We start from the raw sequence: 18,472 nt of genomic DNA on the forward strand, positions 1-18,472 counted from the left end.
ATCAGAACAACAAGACAATGATGCTACAGAAATCTGTGCCTGGGTTGTACTGTGTTGTATTCTATTGCATTGCAGTGTGCTGCACTGTACTGCATTACACTGCATTGTATTGTACTGAATGCATTGCACTGCACTGTATAGTGTTGTGTTGCACTGCACTGTGTCGCATTGTATTGCATTGCATTGTATTGCATCACATTGCATTGTCCTGTATACACGTCACTGCACTGGACTGCACTGTACTGTATAGTATTGTATTGCATTGCACTGTATTCTTTTCTATTGTACTGTACAGTATTGTATTGCATTGCATCACACTGTATTGTATTGCATTGTACTTTATAGTATTGTATTGCAATGTATAGTATTGTATTGCATTGCACTGTATCCTTTTCTATTGTACTGTATAGTACTGTATTGCAATGCATCATCACTGTATTGTATTGCATTGTACTTTACAGTATTGTATTGTACTGCACTGTATTATATTGTATTCCACTGCATTGCATTGTACTGTATAGCATTGCACTGTGTTGTACTGTATCACTCTGAACAAACAGACTTCTCTGTATGAAATTCGGGCTGCTCTCCTCCAGGGAGAGCGTGTTGCTGCAGTGCAGAGCCGCCCTTCTCTCACCTTTTTTCATTTCTGCCTGCAAGTTTATTTGTTTCCCTCTCAAAGAGGATATTTTCTGCAGAATTTGGTCAGGGACAACCTTGCTGCACTGCTAAGAGACATTACATGCATAAGCTACACCACATGGAAAATGCATACACAGTGAACAACAAAGTAATGTTTTTCGTTTTTTCTAAATTAATGAAGTGTCTGTTTCGGAATTTTTTTGGTTATAAAACACGTAACACATACGTACATGTATCTTAAAAATAATTCTATACTTTAAAAGAAAATACATGAACAAACTTGCATATTCTTTTATTCAGAATTTTCACCAACTTGATTGTCATCAAAACTGGTAAAAGTAAAATGAAAATTGAACACGAATTTCTAAGACGAAACAAGATCTTTAACCCATTCTCAAAAGTCACATCAGGACATCACAGGCGCGCAAACGCGCGCGCACACACACACACGCGCACACACACACACACAGCCTAGTGCAAGGACCCCACCCACTCACATGCAGCAGCAGAGCGGCTGCCAGAAAAGACAAGCCCTGCACATAGCCGATGTCTTCGTCGTACACTGCGTAGGCCTGTAACACACACACACACACATACACACACACACACACACACGTGTGCACATACACACACACACACACACACACACACACACACACACACACACACACACACATGCACACACACACACACACACACACATACACACACACACACGCACACACACACACACACACACACACGCACACACGCACACACACACACATACACACACACACACATACACACACACACACACACACACACACACACACACACACACACACACACACACACACACACACACACACACACAATTTCTCGGTCAAAGGTTCGTAATATATAAAAAAAAAAAATCTATGCATGCTAGAATATACCTGTGATGGCAGGTAAAAAGAATATGAAAATACTGAACAAGAAACTGAAACAACAAAGTAAAAACTGTCAATGACAATGACAAAGGTTAATTTGTTAGACCTCTAGCCCCCTAACAAAGGAGTAGGCCACGAACAAACAAAAAAAATCATATCAAAGAATGAATCACACAGTATGAACAATAAATCAATGTGCACACAGACACAGACACACACAAATATGACTTGACAGTGAAAAGATGTTAAACTAAAGAAAGAAAGAAAGAAACACACACACACACACCACACTCTCTCCCTCTCCCCTCCCTCCATTGCACACACATGCATGCCCACGCCTGAAACAAAAATCCAGCAACACCCACATGCGCTCAGTATCAGTATCAGTAGCTCAAGGAAGCGTCACTCCGTTCGGTCAAATCCATATTCGCTACACCACATCTGCCAAGCAGATGCCTGACCAGCAGTGTAACCCAACATGCTTAGTCAGGCCTTGAGAGAAAAAAATAAAATAAAATAAAATAAAATAAAATAAAAATAAATAAATAAAATAAAATTTAAAGAAGTAATAAAAATAAATAATAATAATAATAATAATAATAAAATAACGAAAGTAACAAATAACAACAAAAAAAAAAAAAAAAAAAAAAAAAGATCATACAAAATGCAGAAAGACAGAAGCTGGTGACAGCTGTGAGGAAACGGGGGAGGAGAACTCCGGCGCCGCAGACGCCACTTCTGTACCTTGCTAATTCTGTACAGAGAGTCCTGCCCCACGCCCCCGCTCTCCTTGAAGAAGTCGTGGGCCGGGAACGTGCGGTTCACGTCTCTCTGGATCACCGCTTCACAGGGAGAGTCCTGAAACACACAGCTATGACGGTCACTCATGCCTGGCTGTGTCACAACACGTCACAACAGAAGAGGAGGCCAGAATCTGGTTTCAGTGGATTGCATCTTCTTGCCCAAGCTACGTCCCCACTCTCTCAGCCATGAGGGTTTAACTTTAAGCACAGTTGGTGTTGAGATCCTCGAAGGCCAACTAGCCTCCGTGGCTCCAACACAAAGAGCCAGAGGACTTTTGACTCCTGGTTTGAGATAAAACAACAGCTTTTAATGATGACAACCAAACTACTACAGAAATTTAAACACAAGAAACAAAAAAACCAACAAAAACCCCGCCTAAAACCCCCTTACAACCAACCACAGCACAGCACTCACTCACTCACTCCTGCCCAAGTGTTTGACGCACACACACGCACCCGCACACACACGCACCCACACACACACACTCTCCCCCCAAACCATCCCTCTAAAATTCTTACCCACCTACCCACCCTCAAATGCTGGTGATGAGGACAGGATAATAACCAAACTATAACAGAGATTAAATTCTTTTTTCTTTTCTATAACCAACTTAGTAAGCTTTACACAGCTCTTATCCATACCCCCCATCCCCTTCCCATCTCCCCCATCCTATCTTAATGATGAAGAAAAAGACCAAATCTACTACAGAAATTAAGAATAGATTTTTTAAAAATTAAAAAAATCTTTTTTTAAAAACACCACCACACCTATTCGTAATCCCTACACAGTGCTCATCATCCACTAATTATCCCTCCCTGCCCTCTCCGTACCCTCCCCCACCCCCACACACCCACCCTTCCCCCCTCTTCCACCTCACTTCTCACTCCCTCCCTCCCTTCACACTCCCTGTCACCTTGGTGATGAGGTTGCGGTAGGCCTCCAGGAGCTGCTCATTGTCGTGGGCCCCGGCCAGCAGCTGCCACACCTCCCCGCGCAGGGCCTCGGGGATTCCCTTCCTCACCAGCCCCGTCACCTGAAGGACCACAGACACCTGTCAGTTCAGTCAGTCATCACTCAACACTGCCACACCTCCCCGCGCAGGGCCTCAGGGATTAATGGACACCTGGCACTTTAGTCAGTCATCACTCAACACTGCCACACCTCCCTGCGCAGGGCCTCAGGGATTAACAGACGCCTGTCAGTTCAGTCAGTCATCACTCAACACTGCCACACCTCCCCATGCAGGGCCTCAGGGATTAACGGACACCTGTGGGAAGGGCCTCAGGGATTAACGGACACCTGACACTTTAAGTTAGTCATCGCTCAACACTGCCACACCACCCCACGCAGGGCCTCAGGGATTAATGGACACCTGACACTTTAGTCAGTCATCGCTCAACACTGCCACACCACCCCACGCAGGGCCTCAGGGATTAATGGACACCTGACACTTTAGTCAGTCATCGCTCAACACTGCCACACCTCCCCACGCAGGGCCTCAGGGATTAATGGACACCTGAGACTTTAGTCAGTCATCACTCAACACTGCCACACCACCCTGCGCAGGGCCTCAGGGATTAACGGACACCTGACACTTTAGTCAGTCATCGCTCAACACTGCCACACCACCCCACGCAGGGCCTCAGGGATTGAACGACACCTGGCACTTTAAGCGATTAAACAACACCTGACACTTTAAGTCAGTCATCACTCAACACTGCCACACCTCCCCCCCCCCCCCCCCCACAGACCCAATACCCACCCTACCCACCCACACACTGGCACTCCCTCCACACTCCACCCCACCCCACCTCACCACCCACCCACAGACACACACCACCATTCCCTCCACACTTCCAACACGCCATCCCACCCACCCCCACTCTCCCCCACACTCCAAACACCCCATTCAACCCACCCCCACATACACCGCCACTCACCCCCACTCCACGCCCCCCCCCCAGTCCCCCCTGTTCCCTCCCCCGATTCCTCCTCCCCCTACACACACACACACACAGAGGCATGCCACCACTCTCCCTACACTTCCCAACACCCCACTCCACCCTCTACAATGCTCACACACAGGCACATCATCACTCTTCCCGCACACACCTGCTTCGGTTTGACAGCCAGGTTGGCGTGCCATCGCGTCAACACCTCCGCCCAGGCCTCCAGCAGGTTGCAGTCCTTCACCTCCTTGCTCACGTTCCCTGAGCCGCTCAGCAAAGGCTCGTCCGTGTCTGGGGTGGGGTGGGTGGGAGACAAAGGGAGAGGGGGTTCAAATCAACATCAAATCAAAAATTCTTTTTTTTTTTTTTTTTCTTTATCAACTCCACATGGACTCATCCTGTCACCATTGAAAAGATAATTATATTCTCCATTCATTTTCCTTTGAATGTATACTTTTTACAAAATTTTGAGCATTATTTTACTATTTTGTTGTTGTTGCTGTTGATTCTTTTTATTAGAGACAGGTGACTTTTAGGCAACAAATACAAATAGCTCCAGGAGTCAAAAGGAAGTTAAAGTGAAAAAAAAAATCAAGCATTTCCTCCTGGTCATCACTGAAAGAGCAAACCCTATCCTTGAACATTATAAAGAAAGCTGATCAGAGTCATAAATGAACACCATCGCAAAACCCCCCTCCACCCTCCCACCACTGACCAGACTCCTCCTCGGGGTCCTGGGGCGTCTGGATGGGCTCCGGGGGCACCTTGCTGGTTGCCGGGAGCGACAGGCTCAGGGTGGCGCGGCGGTCTCTGTCCGTCTGGCTCTCCACCTTGAGCACCTCGTAGCCGGGCTCCCCTTCCTGACCCGACACCTGTCAACGTGTAGGTGGGTGTCAGCAAGGTGTGTTCTACTGTCAACGCGTGTGGGTCTGTGTCAGCAAGTGGTCTTCTAGCTGTGCCCTTCAATGTGCAGGTATGTTTCAACAAGGTGTGTTCTACTTATAAAGTCGACATGTTGGTCTGTGTAAGCAAGGTGTGTTCAAGCTGTGTCCTTTAACGTGTTGGTCTATGCGAGCAAGGTGTGTTCCAGCTGTGTCGTTCAACGAGTACATCTATGTCAACAAGGTGTGTTCTACAGTCAACATTTAGGTCTGTGTCAGCAAGGTGTGTTCTACTTGTGTCCTTCAATGTGTAGAACTGTATCAGCAAGTTATGTTCTAGATGTGTTGTCCAGTTTGAAGGTCTGTGTCAGCAAGGTGTGTCCTTCAATGTGTAGGTCTGTGTCAGCAAGGTGTGTTCTAGGTGTGTCCTTCGATATGTAGGTCTGTGTCAGCAAGGTGTGTACTAGGTGTGTCTGTCAATGTGTAGGTCTGTGTCAGCAAGGTGTGTTCTACTTGTGTCCTTCAATGTGTAGAACTCTATCAACAAGTTATGTTCTAGATGTGTTGCCCAGTTTGAAGGTCTGTGTCAGCAAGGTGCGTCCTTCAATGTGTAGGTCTGTGTCAGCAAGGTGTGTACTAGGTGTGTCTGTCAATGTGTAGGTCTGTGTCAGCAAGGTGTGTTCTAGGTGTGTCCTTTGATATGTAGGTCTGTGTCAGCAAGGTGTGTACTAGGTGTGTCTGTTAATGTGTAGGTCTGTGTCAGCAAGGTGTGTTCCAGTTGTGTCCGCCAATGTGTAGGTCTGTGTCAGCAAGGTGTGTTCTAGGTGTGTCCTTCAATGTGTGGGTCTGTGTCAGCAAGGTGTGTTCTAGGTGTGTCCTTCAATGTATAGGTCTGTGTCAGCAAGGTGTGTTCTAGGTGTGTCCTTCAATGTGTGGGTCTGTGTCAGCAAGGTGTGTTCTAGGTGTGTCCTTTGATATGTAGGTCTGTGTCAGCAAGGTGTGTACTAGGTGTGTCTGTCAATGTGTAGGTCTGTGTCAGCAAGGTGTGTTCTAGGTGTGTCCTTTGATATGTAGGTCTGTGTCAGCAAGGTGTGTACTAGGTGTGTCTGTCAATGTGTAGGTCTGTGTCAGCAAGGTGTGTTCTAGGTGTGTCCTTTGATATGTAGGTCTGTGTCAGCAAGGTGTGTACTAGGTGTGTCTGTTAATGTGTAGGTCTGTGTCAGCAAGGTGTGTTCCAGTTGTGTCCGCCAATGTGTAGGTCTGTGTCAGCAAGGTGTGTTCTAGGTGTGTCCTTCAATGTGTGGGTCTGTGTCAGCAAGGTGTGTTCTAGGTGTGTCCTTCAATGTATAGGTCTGTGTCAGCAAGGTGTGTTCTATTTGGTTTGGATTACTGAAAGGTTGTGTCTCACTAAAAACAAAACCTTCAAGATGCTGTCAAGAGAAAATATCTTAACATTTAATTAACTAAATAAAATAAGTGTAATAAAGAAGACTCAGAAAAAAAGAAGGCTGACTCAATAAAAAAAAAATTTCAAGGATGCTTTCAAGTGAAAATCTCAAAAGACCAACATATAACTAACCAAATAATCAAAAGTTTAATAAAGAAGATACAAGAGAAAAAAACAACAACATTTATCTCAAGTAAAAAATAAGATAAAATAAATAAAGATGCTGTCAAGAGAAAATCTCAAATGGCCAACATTTAACTAGCCATATAAACATAAAGAAGACTTTGACGACTAAAAAACAAAACAAAAAAACAAAAAAGAGTTACCGGTTTGAGCAGAACATGGAAGCGCTCATAGTGAGGCTTCTTGGTGAACTGCCAGAAGCGTTCGTTGATAGGGTACACCTTGGCCCGGATCTCCAGCGCAAACCGCACCGGCTCCTGAATACCAAAGATGACCAGGTCCACCGCCACCGTCAGGAACACCCGCGTGTCTGACCACAGAACCACACCAACGTGTGTGGAAAAACCATGCCACCAGGAATGAGAAACTGTACCACTGCGTGCCAATATGAAGATCTGCCGTAATATGAAAAACGGGTGTCGTAATACTGGAAATTTTCATGTCCCTTACAAGAAAATGACTGTACAACTTTATTTCCATGGCTTTCGTGAACAGCAAAATAACCATTCAACTTCTATGTTTATTTGCACCTCCTTTGTGAACAACAAAATGACCATATAACTTTATTTCCATGTCATTTGTGAACAACAAAATGACCACACAACTTTATTTCCATGTCATTTGTGAACAACAAAATGACCACACAACTTTATTTCCATGTCATTTGTGAACAGAAAAATGACCTTACAACTTTATATCCATATCCTCTGAGAAAAGCAAAATGACCTTAGAACTTTATGTTTATTTCCATATCCTTTGTGAACAGCAAAGTAACCTAATAACTTTTTTGATTGGCATGTTCTTTGTATACAGCAAAAACACCTTACAACTTCATGTTTATTTGCACCACCTTCGCGAACAGCAAAAACACCTTACAACTTCATGTTTAGTTGCACCACCTTTGCAAACAGCAAAAGAACCTTACAACTTCATGTTTATTTGCACCACCTTTGTGAACAGCAAAAGAACCTTACAACTTCATGTTTAGTTGCACCACCTTTGTGAACAGCAAAAACACCTTACAACTACATGTTTAGTTGCACCACCTTTGTGAACAGCAAAAGAACCTTACAACTTCATGTTTAGTTGCACCACCTTTGTGAACAGCAAAAACACCTTACAACTTCATGTTTATTTGCACCACCTTTGCGAACAGCAAAAACACCTTACAACTTCATGTTTATTTGCACCACCTTTGCGAACAGCACAAGAACCTTACAACTTCATGTTTAGTAGCACCACCTTTGTGAACAGCAAAAGAACCTTACAACTTCATGTTTAGTTGCACCACCTTTGTGAACAGCAAAAGAACCTTACAACTTCATGTTTAGTTGCACCACCTTTGTGAACAGCAAAAACACCTTACAACTTCATGTTTAGTTGCACCACCTTTGTGAACAGCAAAAGAACCTTACAACTTCATGTTTAGTTGCACCACCTTTGTGAACAGCAAAAACACCTTACAACTTCATGTTTAGTTGCACCACCTTTGTGAACAGCAAAAGAACCTTACAACTTCATGTTTAGTTGCACCACCTTTGCAAACAGCAAAAGAACCTTACAACTTCATGTTTAGTTGCACCACCTTTGCGAACAGCAAAAGAACCTTACAACTTCATGTTTAGTTGCACCACCTTTGCAAACAGCAAAAGAACCTTACAACTTCATGTTTAGTTGCACCACCTTTGTGAACAGCAAAAGAACCTTACAACTTCATGTTTAGTTGCACCACCTTTGTGAACAGCAAAAGAACCTTACAACTTCATGTTTAGTTGCACCACCTTTGTGAACAGCAAAAGAACCTTACAACTTCATGTTTAGTTGCACCACCTTTGTGAACAGCAAAAGAACCTTACAACTTCATGTTTAGTTGCACCACCTTTGTGAACAGCAAAAGAACCTTACAACTTCGTGTTTATTTGCACCACCTTTGTGAACAGCAAAAACACCTTACAACTTCATGTTTAGTTGCACCACCTTTGCGAACAGCAAAAGAACCTTACAACTTCATGTTTAGTTGCACCACCTTTGCAAACAGCAAAAGAACCTTACAACTTCATGTTTAGTTGCACCACCTTTGTGAACAGCAAAAGAACCTTACAACTTCATGTTTAGTTGCACCACCTTTGCAAACAGCAGAAGAACCTTACAACTTAATGTTTAGTTGCACCACCTTTGCAAACAGCAAAAACACCTTACAACTTCATGTTTATTTGTTGCACACCTTATGAACAGCAAAAACACCTTACAACTTCATGTTTAGTTGCACCACCTTTGCGAACAGCAAAAGAACCTTACAACTTCATGTTTAGTTGCACCACCTTTGTGAACAGCAAAAGAACCTTACAACTTCATGTTTACTTCCACGTGCTTTGTGAACAGCGTATAGATCATACAACTTTGTTCATTCGCTTGTCTTTTGTAAACAGCAATAAGACCTTGCAACTTTCTGTACACTGATGGCCAAATGAAACACACTCCATTCTGTTTCTGAAGGCAGGCAAAAGAACGGACTCTATACCACCAGCACAATACACCGGAGGATCAACACATAATACGCGTAAATTTCTCAATTTCTCAGACTATGAAGACAAAGCTACTCTGATACCAAATATGTCCATTAAAGCCTTGTTTCCTTGGTTAAATAATAACATAATCACAGATTTCATCCAACCCCAAAACATATGTGTGTCAGGTAAGTACACGTGTCTGCGTGCATGCACTACCTTTTTCGGTCTCGGTGTTGAGGATTTCAAAGCATTTCTCGGTGGGGTCCCAGTTCCCTGAAATATTGTAAGTTCTCTCGTCTGCTGTGTAGCCCATGCTGACCTGAAATACAACCGCTAAAAATACACGTTCCCACAAAAAAAATATGCACATCAAAAACAAAACATTCTCACATGACAAATGCACACTGAAAATACATTACTCACATTAACCATGCACGCCAGAGATACACAATCTGACATTAAGAATGCACACTAAAAAAATAAACACTCCAACATAAAAATTTCACACTAAACACTATCTCGCTTTGTCAAAAAAACAAAAAACAAAAAAACAAAAACAAAAAAAGTGAAGTAAAAATACAGATGCTGATGTGTAAATCACTAAAGGCCAATTGTAAAATAAACAACATTTTCTCTCCAGTGCACTTTTCCATCTTTCAACATGCAACAAAGCACAGATTCTGAGGAAGAGTCACCCAGTTTCACAAGTATTAGGGTATTAGGGTTAAGCCCAAGAAGTAAATGTTGACCCTTAAAATCTCTTATTCTAAAACACACATCCCATCAAACCACATCACACACACCCACATTCACTCACACACCATATCTCTCTCTCACACACACACACTCTCTCTCTCTCTCTCTCTCTCTCACACACACACACACAAAGTCCACATCCCAGCAGTCTCCCCAGCCCAGTGCAGACGACAGGCAGGAGGACACTGGGGACCTATCCCACTCACTAGCTCTATCAGCTGCATGTCGCTGTGCTTCACGTTGCGGCCTGGCGATATCAACAGCCCAAAGCACCTGCAACATGAATCTTTTATATACTTTGTAACCTGTACTATGACTACCAAACAAGCAACAACGACAAAAACACAAAACAAACTCAGCAAAAACACAAAACAAAAAAACAATGAGTATATGAATCATCATGACCAAATATCAAAGAGAAGCCTTGCCAGTATCAGTCAGGCGTTGTACCTCTAATCCAGTGTTCACCAGTGAACCAGGTGCCAGTTGCATTGCTTGGTTCGAACTTTCTGACAGTGACACATGACTAAATGCCTACGTTGACCGAACTACCCCATTAGTCAGTTCCATACTACACACAGTAGCGGTTACGACCATACTAGACTCTTCCGTCCAAGCAATGTAACTGGCTCCAGCGTTCAAGGCTCCATTTTGGCATGGTGTTGTGTCCTTGGGAAAGGCACGGTATTCAAAATTTCCTCACTCTATCCACATGTGAATAGGGTAGCCAACGTCTCTTGAGGACAGTAAAATAGTAAAAAGTGGAGTGATGGCCTAGAGGTAATGCGTCCGCCTTGGAAGTGAGAGAATCTGAGCGAGGTGGTTCGAACCATGGCTCAGCCGCCGATATTTTCTCCCCCTCCACTAGACCATGAGTGGTGGTCTGGACGCTAGTCATTCGGATGAGACGATAATCCGAGGTCCCGTGTGCAGCACGCACTTAGCTCACATAAATGAACCCACGGAAACCAAAAGGTTGTTCCTGGCAAAATTCTGTAGAAAATCCACTTCAATAGGAAAAACAAATAAAACTGCACGCAGGAAAAAATACAAAAAAATGAGTGGCACTGTAGTGTAGCGACCCGCTCTCCCTGGGGAGAGCAGCCCGAATTTCACACAGAGAAATCTGTTGTGATAAAAAGCAATACAAATACAAATATGGCGGAAGGGAAGGGTAGGGCCCACTGTTGCAATGCTGAACCTTAGGCACTTGAGTATGGATCCACTGCTCCAAAAGAAAATGACATCTTTAACCTCAAACTTTAACTGCAGTGGTGCAACAGACTCATCCTAAGCGTGGCAGTTTATTGTGGTTTGGGAAATGCAGCACTGTTGCAAGAGACCCAACACAAAAACAACAACAACAAAACCCACACACACAACAAAAAACCTGTTTTACTAGGGTATTGTTTCCTACCACAAAACTATTACTGATTTCCGAAATATCAGCATTACCAGGAGATATTTCCTGCCACCTAACTATCAATGATTTCCATAATATCTGCGTTATCAGGAGATTTATTTCCTGCCACAAAACTATCACCGATCTCTGTAACACCAAAGTTACCAGGCCTGCCATAAAACTATCAATGATTTTTGTTAACACCTGAGTAACATGCTGTCAGCTCTTGTTAGATACACAGACACAGACATCACACACACACACACAAAAGCAACACAAGAACAAAAGACCACCATTCTCTGCTTTACCCACCGTTCAATCTTCAGCTGCTGGGGCCCCGTGTGCTGAACCGTGATGGCCAGCCGCTTCTCACAGTTCACCTTCAATTTGAAGACGTTCTTGTCCTTGGGGCAGGTGGAGTAGTTTCCCTTTCCATCGTCCTCCTTGAACTCCAGGCCCACCGTGAAGGTGAAATCCTGCTCGGCGTCCGGAACCTCCGCCAGGCTGCCCTGAGACGTCATCTTCTTCGGCACGCGCCGGAACGTGGTGGCAAAGCAGTATAGGATTTTGGCAACCTGAACGACAGACAGAAACATGGCACACACTGACAGAAATGATATATGTAAACAGTGTGGAAGAGAGAATGAAATTACATTTAAAGAAATTTTTTTTTTTTTTTTTAAACTTCACCTGATGCATACCCTTTCACTTCCGAAATTGCAAAATAATTACAAACCTCTAATAATATTTTTTTAAATCACAAAAACTTAAATTATGCTCAAAAGTACGTAAAAGTATATGTTTTCTAGAAGGAAAATGGATGGAGAATATAATTATCATGAGTTCAAAGTTGACAGGATGAGATAACTCCCAATCATGGGAAGATAACTCAGGTTTTTAAGGAAAAAAAGGACACAAAATATTTTGAAAAACAGGAAGAAGAAAATTCAAGTTTGTTGATTTTACAGGTGGAAAGAGTGCTAAAATATTAGCAAATGTATTAGACACAATAACCAAGAGCAATTATGTTGTTTCCTGCACTATCATGTTGTTTCAAACATAAACACTCCACACAACCACTCACATACACACACACACCCTCTCCCACCCACAAACACTATCACAAAATATAATATATAAAAAACTCACTGTACACAATATTTCCGCTTGAGCCTTTCATCTGAAGGTTATGTTGATGAAAACCCCAAAGTGGAGGTTTCAAGCTAAAATAATAGGTTTCTTCTATACCCAATTCTCACACGACCCCACCCCCTTGATGTACCATGTAGCATGTAATCATCATCAGAATAACCAGAATCACATCAGTTGATCAACAACAACATCACTTTCGTTTTCTCTCACATTTTCGTATTTGCTACTGTCAAAGTTTTGCAGAAAATCTTAACAAAGTTCTAGCCACCTCTTCTGTACAGAACGTTCTGGCAGCCATTTTGACATGCTCAACAGCTTTTCACTTTTATAAAACGCAAATAAAAAGGCATCAAAACTGAACCAAAACTTGCCGAGAAATTGCTTCCAACACTCATCAAGGCATGTGCCATTTGCAAGGGAGGTAAGTGTGTGCAAATGAGTAGCTGAACTTTCATGATTATGCAGTTACCCCTAAACCACTGATATATCCATGGTCGGAAGTGACAGGCTTAAGAGGTTGACACAAAAATTTGTATTTCAGAGCACCTACCAAGTCTGGCTGGAATATGTTGCTTTAACTCAGTCCCAAGTGACCTCTTAGCATTCTGCTTCTGTTTAAGTACTTAAGTCTGTTCTAACTATCATCAAATCAGTCTGTCTGTCAGACTATTTTACTTTAAACCCGTTACGACTATCCTCAAATCAGTCTCTGTTCGACTACTTTACTTTTAACCTGCTCTTACTATCCTCAAACAGTTCTTTCGCTGTTACTTCTTCTTCACAAACCACAAAAATTAACACATTTCAGACACAGACACTTCAGCTGGGAAAGATAAAAAACCGACCGACCAACCGACAGACGAACAGACAAAAAACATTTGCTTACCGCTTCAGTCAGATCACAGCGAAACACATGACACTGGAAGATGGCGTTTTCGGCACTGTCGCCATGGCTACAGGTGAAAGCAAAGCACTGTCGCTCGGCACTGTCGGGGGGCCCGCGTGCACAAAACAGGATTCTGTGGATGCGGAAACTGGCGATGTCCGAGTCGCTGGCCGGATCAAGTAGCCTGGAACACACAGTGCCACAAACTGCTGGTCAGATTCTCTGCTAGCCAACACTTGTGATCAGGTTGTCTCCTAACAACTCTAGCGCTCAGTTTCTCTGTGAACACTTGTGGTCAGATTCTAACAACTCCTTGTGGTCAGGTTGTCCGCTAACATCACTAGTGGTCAGATGATCTGCTAGCAACGCTTGTGGTCAGCTTGTCCGCTAACACTGTGTTAGTCAGATTCTCCGCTAGCAACACTTGTGGTCAGGTTGTCTGCTAACATAACTGGTGGTCAGATTCTCTGCTGGTAACACTTGCAGGCTTGTTGTCTGTGATTATCACTGGTGGTCAGATTTTCTGCTAGCCAGTATATATGGTCAGGTTGTCCACTGACATCACTTGTAGTCAGATTTTCTGCAAACAACTCTAGCGGTCAGTTTCTCTGTGAACACTAGTGGTCAGCATGTCCACTAACATTGCCGGTGTTAAGATTCTCCGCTTGCAACACTGGTGGTCAGATTCTCCGCTAGCAACACTTGTGGTAAGGTTGTCTGCTAACATCACAAGACTCAGGATTCTTTACTTACAACTCTAAGTCAGATTCTCTGTGAACACCAGTGGTCAGATTCGAACACTAGTGGTCAGATTCCCTGCTAACATCACTAGTGGTCACATTCTCTGCTGACAACACTGATGCTCAGATTCCCCGCTAACAACACTAGTGGTCAGATTCTTAGCTAACAACACTGTTCTCTATGAACAACAGTCAATACAACATCATGGCTTTTATTTTTCTCTTCTTTTTTTTTTAAAGTTTAAACACCTCTTCCTTCCTTAGTAATTCACCAATTTTTGCTTTCTTTTCACTGTCAACTAGGACCAAACTGTTCCACTTGAGCATTCTGCTCCACTGCCCACACCACCTACTGCCATGCTGTGAATTTTATCTATGTCTCGAATCCCCCCCACCCCACCCCCACCCCTCCTCCCAAGGCGCAAGAATATCTCCAATCACCACCCACTGTCTTTCTGTCTGAACTACTCCAGTCAGCAGGAAGGACCTCAGGTCTACAGAAGAAGATCCATTCACCGCAAGTCACTCTAAGAATAACTGAACGATCCATTCACAGCTTGTCGTTTATGTGCGGTGATGGTTGGTTCCTACTTACAGTTCATTTGTAAGAAAATCCGACAACATTCTCAGAATGCCTGTTCTTAAGTCAGAGTCACCCTATGACTAGAACAAGTTGCTATTTATAGTGGAGTGTCAGGTAGAGGTATTAGTACCATAGCAGTGCATTCAAATCATTATTGAACAGGTGTTGACAGAAAGGTTGAAAAAAAAAACCACTCATGCATGCACACATGTGCAAACACATGTGCACGTACACACTCACTCAGCTATCCCTGCTACATTTTTTCAAGGGTTTCTTCTCAGTGGGAAAAACTAAAATTTAACAAATTCACAGTAAAATAACTACAAATCTGTTAGCATGACCTAACATTCACTCTGCATATCTGATATCAGTATTAACTCATCCCATTTTTGAAAAGCCAATTCTTCACAAACATGTTTTTAATTAAGCTGCTCGTGATCTGAAAAAAAGGTGATCAACACCCATTAACTGTCCAAGCTGGCTGAGCCCTTCTATCCATCACACAACGCATGCCAGCTGCCTGGTGCCAGTACACATATATATCAACAGTGTAAACATACCAACTGGCTGGTCTGAGCACTTACGAACAAAAGAGGAAGGATGGCGGCAGAATGGTTAAGACGCCTATCTGCCAATACAGTATTCGTGAGGGTCTGGGTTTGAATCCCTGTCACGCCTGTCTCCCAAGTTTGACTGGAAAATCAAACTGAGCGTCTAGTCATTTGGACGAGATAAACCAAAGTCCTGTGCGCAACACAGCACGCACTTGGTGCAATGATGCAGAACCCACGGCAATGTAAGCGTTGTCCTCTGGCAAAATTCTGTGGAAGAAATCCACTCTGATATAGGTATACAAATACATATGCATGCACTCAAGACCTGACCAAGCGCGTTAGGTTATGGTGATGGTCAGGTGCCTGACTAACAGATGTGGGGTGTAGCGTACAGGGATTTTCCAAACACAATGCTGCCTCCATAAGAAACTGAAACTAAGATGTAAGAGGCTCATTCCTGCTCAAACCATATCTGAATGCATTAAAAAAAAAACAACTCTGCATGCACACATGTGCGCAAGAGTAAGTTATCTATCTATCTAATGTATGCATGCATACTTCACAGTCATGATACTATTAAAGTTATCTATCTAATGTATGCATGCATACTTCACGGTCATGATACTATTAACTGCTGCATGTCATGTCCTTGTTCTCTTTCACTGTCTAAACAACAGCTTTGTCAGGCATTCGTATTTCTGTGGATTAACTTGGGCATTCAGGAGATAAGCAGATAGGCAGCCTGATCAACCCTCCATAGACATGCTTGTCAGCAATCCTTGCTATTATTGTTAAATATCAGCAATCTACCACTGAACATCAGAAAAATCCTGAGAACAATGTCTACATTCGCTACAGCAGTTTGTCAAATCCTTGTAATTAATTTTTGTATGTCAAAATCAGAAATGAAAAAAATATATATATAACTTTCAAAAAACAAAAACAAAAAAAAAAACCCAAACAAGGTAGTGCCACAATAACCCCAACAGCAAACATTCATAAAAAAAAATTAAAAAAAAGAAAAAAGAAAAAGAAAGATGAATAAAACTTGCAAAAAAAGCAAAACCACTACAACAACAAACACCCACGAGACACAAGCCAAACATAAACCTTCGAACTCCACATGAAGCAAGCTCACAACAACACAATGCAGCAAACTATCCACCCTAAACTCGGCGACCTGAAGAAAGTGTAGTGAGACGGCAACACATGAACCACAACAATACACGTGGACACTGAAAGCAAGAGTCTGAAGCAACCCTGTGGTCCCACCAACAGCATCTCCATGAGCATCATCAGGAAGCCTGTGCGTCACTGACAACAAACGGTCGTGGGATACAGGCATAGCCCCCATCAATAACAACACAAGTGACACTCCACATGATTGATAAAGGGAGCTATCGTGGACAGTGTCTACCTGTCAGGCACACTCCTCTCAAACACACTCCACCTGCCAGTCACTCCCATTATTTGGGTTTGTTTTTTTTTTTTTACTTGTTTTAAGAAATGGCAGGTATTCAGCCCTGAAATACCCCCTTTATAGACTCAGCAAAGGTAGAATCAAATGAACTTTTTTCTTTATCTTTATTTTTGGGGAGGAGGAAATGGAGGCGGTCACATGTTCAGTGTCGGTCTGTCTTTCGCTGTCACCCCCCATATCCTCCCTACTTGGTCACAAACGGATCCTACCTGCCAGTCAATCAGAAAATGTTAGTTTCCTTTCTCTCTGACTGGTTGAAAGAATTGAAACGGTTCCTTTGTGATCAGGTGAGTTGTAACTTAGTGTAAGCAACACATTTTGATTTTGTCATGTTTTTGGTGTCAGTCTGTCTGCCGATCACCCTCCCACCCCCTGCTCTCCCTCCCTCACAAACATATACCATCTTGTCGGTCAGTCACCTTCTCCTTCTAACTGCCCACACAGGCACCAGACCAAAACAAAACAAGACTATCAATGCAGCCCGTATCAAGTTGCACCCCAGCTCATGTTACCATCCCACCAGAACTAACTTGGTCTATTCACCAGTACAGCACGAGGAACTGGTGTTGGTTTCATTGTTCTTCCTTATGTTTGTTCTCACTGAAGGCCGTCACTCATGTGATCTGCTGTTACACTGGGCTTTGTGTGTGTGTGTGTGTGTGCATGTGATCTGCTGTTACACTGGGCTTTGTGTGTGTGTGTGTGTGTGTGTATGTTCTTCGCCCAGTACTGTGTCAGACACAGACCTCCTTTTCTTTTTTCTTTTTTTCCCCCTTTGTTTTTTATCAATGCTTTTCTTTCTCTCCCTTTATGACTAATCGGAACAAAGAAAAAGGTTCCTTGCTGACACCCCCCCCACCCGACCTGCCCCTTCCTTCCTCAAAAGTCACATGGAAGTTTGTACAAATAACCCAACTACTGTAAGATGTAACTGTGTACAAAATCATTTCTTAATTCCAATCCCAAAGACACCTGGACATCTATTCAATTTGTTTTTTATGCCACCCAAACACAGTAAAAGTACAAATCAAACTTTTTCCATGTATTTAGCTGAAAATTAGACTTGGACCTGTACAAGGGAACAAGAGAGAAAGAGAGAGAGAGAGAGAGCACCACAGCCTTGATTCCCTCAGAAGAGCCCCAGAACTTTTGGTAAATTCAAAATACGACTCTCTCACACACACACATACAAACACATTCTCTCTCTCTCTCTCTCTCTCTCTCACACACACACACACACACACACACACACACACACATTATTTCATCATAATTCTTGTGGGGAAAGGGCTACTACTCTTTCTTTGTAGCAGATGAACTTTGAGCTCCCACACAGAGTTTTCACCCTTTCTACATGTTCATTCTGGACATTTTTAGAATGTTTTGGATGTACACTGTATGCACTGTCAGAAGCCCTGAACATAATGTTTCCACAAACCACTGACAAAAAAAATTAAATAAAACCTTTGTAATACTTAAAAACAAACAAACAAACAAATTTTCAAAAAGGGGAAAAGGGGGGGAGGGGGGTCAATTTCACTCCTACTATCATTTCACTTGGGGGGGGGAGGGACTGAAAAAATTCACTCCCT

At 43.0% G+C, this 18,472-nt stretch overlaps 1 protein-coding gene across 4 annotated transcripts in view; it reads right to left on the reverse strand.

Moving 5' to 3' along the window:
• Positions 1–18,472, reverse strand: part of LOC143276200 (rab GTPase-activating protein 1-like) — a 56,876-nt gene that overhangs the window by 21,530 nt on the left and 16,874 nt on the right. For all 4 annotated transcript variants that reach the window (XM_076580649.1, XM_076580648.1, XM_076580646.1 and 1 more), the window contains 10 exons: positions 13,524–13,707; positions 11,798–12,060; positions 10,290–10,356; positions 9,544–9,646; positions 6,961–7,127; positions 5,022–5,178; positions 4,470–4,597; positions 3,271–3,390; positions 2,298–2,411; positions 1,140–1,214 (listed from right to left, as the gene is read on the reverse strand). In XM_076580649.1, coding sequence (XP_076436764.1) covers positions 1,140–1,214; positions 2,298–2,411; positions 3,271–3,390; positions 4,470–4,597; positions 5,022–5,178; positions 6,961–7,127; positions 9,544–9,646; positions 10,290–10,356; positions 11,798–12,060; positions 13,524–13,707 — 1,378 coding nt within the window. The remainder of the gene's footprint in view (positions 1–1,139; positions 1,215–2,297; positions 2,412–3,270; positions 3,391–4,469; positions 4,598–5,021; positions 5,179–6,960; positions 7,128–9,543; positions 9,647–10,289; positions 10,357–11,797; positions 12,061–13,523; positions 13,708–18,472) is intronic.

This window comes from Babylonia areolata, chromosome 31, assembly GCF_041734735.1.
Source record: "Babylonia areolata isolate BAREFJ2019XMU chromosome 31, ASM4173473v1, whole genome shotgun sequence".
NCBI classification, from domain to species: Eukaryota; Metazoa; Mollusca; class Gastropoda; order Neogastropoda; family Buccinidae; genus Babylonia; species Babylonia areolata.